The following is a 4,666-nucleotide window of genomic DNA, read 5'->3' as shown; positions in this document are numbered from 1 at the left end:
AGGCACACCGTGACCTCACCGTTCCTACCCACTCCGAGGCCTCTGTCAGGGTCCAGCGTTCAAGTCCCGGGTGTCCTCTGGACCCGCCCCTTCCTCCTGCCGGGTCAGGTGCCGAGGGCGAGCCCGGGCGACGCAGAGAGCGGTCCCGGCCAGCCCTCCACGACTCCTCCCCCTGCGCGCTGGGCCACTCAGCTGCTCTGCCGCCCAGCGCGCCGGGGCCCAGACCCCGCCCCGGCCCCGCCTCCGACGCCTGCCGCTCCGGCGCCGGCTCCCCCTATATAAATCGGCCATTTGCTTCGCTCCGCCCCGCAGCGCCGGAGTCAAAGCCGGTTCCCGGCCCAGTCCCGTCCCGCAGCAGCCTGCCTCCTCTTTCCTTTCAACATGACAGATGCCGCTGTGTCCTTCGCCAAGGACTTCCTGGCAGGTGGAGTGGCCGCAGCCATCTCCAAGACGGCGGTAGCGCCCATCGAGCGGGTCAAGCTGCTGCTGCAGGTACGTCCTGGGATCCAGGAGCCCAACCAGGAAGTGGGGGGAAGGGTCGCACAGAAGGCGGGCGCCCGAGGGGTGGCGGGGAGCGAACTCTAAAGACATGACCAGGGAAGTGGCTAGGAGAGGCCAGAGCCGGGCGCAGAGGCAGAGCAGGAGGCAAACTGGTGGGAGGCGCCTTTAGTGACCTGAAGTTGAGTCTAGAAAGGGGCCGGGGGCGGAGAGCAGGACCAGGCTCTCGGCATCCCCGAGGCGGCCGACTCGGATGGAGCAGTCCCTGAGTGACGGCCTCCCCAGGCCTGGGCGTCAAGGGCGAAGGCCGAAAGCCGGCGTTAGAAACAGGAACGCCAGTTCTTAACGAAGACTTCAAGGTCGCGGCAAGGAGATAACTGCCCAGGGAAGGCCATGCGCCCGGGTCCGGCGGCCTCCCAGCCCGCGGACGCGCTCAAACCTCGCCGGGCCGGAAGCCGGCGCCGGGAAGCGCGTGTTCCTTTTACGTCCGCCTCCGCGCAGCCGCGGCCGCCGCGTCTCCTCCGCCTGCCTCCCTGCGCCGCGCGCTCTCCAGTGCTGGCTCTAGAGGGCGCCCCTGGGCGAGCGTGTAGGGGTGGCGGCGGCGGCGCTCGGGTCACCTCTGGAAGCGGAGTGGGGGCGGAGCGAGACGGAAGCAGCTCTGGAGACCTGAGGCGTAGGCTGCGGTCCCCAAGGTGACCGCGCCCTATGTGGGACTCGCCCTAATGCCTCTGAACCTGGGTTTGAGGTAATGACCTTTATCTCAGGTTTAAAGGTCATGAGTCCGCTGGAGGATGCCCCTTCCCCACTCAGAGGGGTGGAGGCTTAATGCCTCTGGTGCAGATCACCTCTTCCCCTGTGACAGCCTCTTATGGTTGGGAGGCTCCAGCCAGTATGATATACGAAGACTAGATTTGGGAGAGGGGAGCCAGCCTTAAAGGGTATTGATCCATATGGCATATGCTCTTCTCTTTCCCTTCCGCATGGTTATAACTGTCCCTGTTGGCTTCTTCCTGTCTGTTAGGTGCAGCATGCCAGCAAGCAGATCACTGCAGATAAGCAATACAAAGGCATTATAGACTGCGTGGTCCGTATTCCCAAGGAGCAGGGAGTTCTGTCCTTCTGGCGCGGTAACCTGGCCAATGTCATCAGATACTTCCCCACCCAGGCTCTTAACTTCGCCTTCAAAGATAAATACAAGCAGATCTTCCTAGGTGGTGTGGACAAGAGGACCCAGTTTTGGCGCTACTTTGCAGGGAATCTGGCATCAGGTGGTGCTGCAGGGGCCACATCCCTGTGTTTTGTGTACCCTCTTGATTTTGCCCGTACCCGTCTAGCAGCTGATGTGGGTAAAGCTGGAGCTGAAAGGGAATTCCGAGGCCTCGGTGACTGCCTGGTTAAGATCTACAAATCTGATGGGATTAAGGGCCTGTACCAAGGCTTTAACGTGTCTGTGCAGGGTATTATCATCTACCGAGCCGCCTACTTCGGTATCTATGACACTGCAAAGGGTAAGTTTGCTGTGGGCTTTAAAGTTGTGTTCTTAGGAGACAATTTAAAAGAGCGTTGTACCAACCTAACATTCCAAGAGCTAGAGAGTTGTTTTAGTTGCTGAAGGAAGCCAAGATCATCCAGTGCGACGACCCTCATGCACAGATGACATGTTTAGGGGATGCGGGGAAAGGAAGTCAGTAAAACTCTACTTTTTGGTAAAAGCATCTCTTTCCTATTCCCAGGAATGCTTCCGGATCCCAAGAACACTCACATCGTCATCAGCTGGATGATCGCACAGACTGTCACTGCTGTTGCTGGATTGACTTCCTATCCATTTGATACTGTTCGCCGCCGCATGATGATGCAGTCAGGGCGCAAAGGAAGTAAGTTCCCCTTGAGCAGAAGATAAAGTTGTAGGCGTGGGGCAAGCTGCGGCCACAAACTAGTGATGCCCACCTGTAGAAATGGCTGGCTGTCCAAGTCAAGGGATGGGGTTGATAGCATCTGTGTCTATTCCACAGCTGCCTTTGAGCCGCCCTTCAGATGCCTATGAATGAGGGTGCTTAACTGGTATTAGAGATTAAGACCAGTGGGTAGTCTGTGTATTCCTGTGGTCACAGCATTAATATTTCAGTGTTGCCCATGCTAATGTGTGAATGTTGGGTTTAAAGCTGATGTTCTTAGAGGTGGGGCTCTGCTTTATTTAGCCTAGTGAATCTTAGGATTTTTCATCGGCCTGCAGTCACCAACTCTATGTCTTTATTCTTTGCAGCTGACATCATGTACACAGGCACGCTTGACTGCTGGAGGAAGATAGCTCGTGATGAAGGAGGCAAAGCTTTTTTCAAGGGTGCATGGTCCAATGTTCTCAGGGGCATGGGTGGTGCTTTTGTGCTTGTCTTGTATGATGAAATCAAGAAGTACACATAAGTTATTTCCTAGGATTTTTCCCCCTGTGAACAGGCATGTTGTATTATATAACATATCTTGAGCATTCTTGACAGACTCCTGGCTGTCAATTTCTCAGTGGCAACTATTTACTGGTTGAAAATGGGAAGCAATAATATTCATCTGACCAGTTTTCTCTTAAAGCCGTTTCCATGATGATGATGGGACTCAATTGTATTTTTTATTTCAGTCACTCCTGATAAATAACAAATTTGGAGAAATAAAAATATCTAAAATAAATTTTGTTTGTCTGCAGTTTCTTTTCATATAAAAATATATTTTATATTTGAGTGCTACATTTGAATAAATACTACCTTTTTAGTGAATGCTACATTTTAATAAATGCTACAATATCTCCGGAGATGAAGAACTGTCTTTTTAAAACCAATTGTCCGGTGGCTCAAGCCTGTAATCCCAGCACTTTGGGAGGCCGAGGCAGGCGGATCATGAGATCAGGAGATCCAGACCATCCTGGCTAACCCGGTAAAACCCCGTCTCTACTAAAAAATACAAAAAACTAGCCGGGCGAGGTGGCGGGCGCCTGTAGTCCCAGCTACTCTGGAGGCTGAGGCAGGAGAATGGTGTAAACCCGGGAGGCAGAGCTTGCAGTGAGCTGAGATCCGGCCACTGCACTCCAGCCTGGGCAACAGAGCAGACTCCGTCTCAAAAAAAAAAAAAAAACCAATTGTCAGCCATCCACTTAACAAAGAATAACTTGGTTGTGCCACCCACCAACATTTCCAACACATTAGCAAAGGAATTCAGGCCCAGTGCATCCAAAAAAACATTGTTCCATTGCCTATGGATGGTCATAGCTGAATGAGCTTTCTCCAAGAAATAGTATGAACCCACCTTTGCTAGTCCTATGGTTATTAATCATGAACCGTGAGCTGAATTGTCTACTTTAAAATGGTTACATTTGTTTTATGACTATCACCTCATTTAAACAAAAATTTTTAGAATCAATACCAATTTCATCCAGTTGCCTTCATCCATTTTCGCCTGGCTCAAGCTTTTTTTTTTTCTTTTTGAGATGGAGTCTTGCTGTGTTGCCAGGCTGGAGTGCAATGGTGCAATCTTGGCCTACTGCAACCTCTGCCTCCTATGTTCAAGCAATTCTGCCTCAGCATCCTGAGTAGGTGGGACTACAGGTGTACACCACCACACCCAACTAATTTTTGTATTTTTAGTGGAAATGGTTTCACCATGTTGGCCAGGATGGTCTCGATCTCTTGAACTCATGAGCCACCCACTCGGCCTCCCAAGGTGCTAGGATTACAGGCATGAGCCACCGCACCCGGCCGGCTCAAGCCATTTTTAAAAATTCATTTATCTATCTTTTGAGATGGAATTTCTTTTGCCCAGGCTGGAGTGCAATGATGCAATCTCGGTTCACTGCAACCTCCCCCTTCCAGTTTCAAGCAATTCTGCCTCAGCCTTTTGAGTAGCTGGGATTACAGACACCTGCCACCATGCCGGGCTAATTTTTGTATTTTTAGTAAAGACAGGGTTTCATCATGTTGGCCAGGCTGGTCTTGAACTCCTAACCTCGCGATCTGCCCATTTTGGCCTCCCAAAGTACTGAGATTACAGGTGTGAGCCACTGCGCCCGGTCTCAAGCCATTTTTAATCCCATTCAGAGTAGAGGATTAGAGCTGGCACAGTTACATAGTGCTGAGATTGCAGTGCTGTTAAAGATTATAAAGAGGGCCAGACATCGGCCATGACC

General features: G+C 51.9%; 1 protein-coding gene across 1 annotated transcript; it reads left to right on the top strand.

Annotated features, from left to right (window-relative positions):
- Positions 1 to 211: 211 nt before the first annotated feature.
- On the top strand, positions 212 to 3,177 carry SLC25A5 (solute carrier family 25 member 5). Its single transcript, XM_008019418.3, has 4 exons — positions 212 to 492; positions 1,520 to 2,006; positions 2,232 to 2,372; positions 2,762 to 3,177. Exons 1-4 carry the CDS (start codon positions 382 to 384, stop codon positions 2,917 to 2,919), a joined length of 897 nt encoding a protein of 298 aa, XP_008017609.1. The 5' UTR covers positions 212 to 381; the 3' UTR covers positions 2,920 to 3,177.
- Positions 3,178 to 4,666: the final 1,489 nt, after the last annotated feature.

Source organism: Chlorocebus sabaeus, chromosome X (assembly GCF_047675955.1).
Source record: "Chlorocebus sabaeus isolate Y175 chromosome X, mChlSab1.0.hap1, whole genome shotgun sequence".
Taxonomy (NCBI): Eukaryota; Metazoa; Chordata; class Mammalia; order Primates; family Cercopithecidae; genus Chlorocebus; species Chlorocebus sabaeus.
This window is presented reverse-complemented; position numbering and strand designations above follow the sequence as displayed.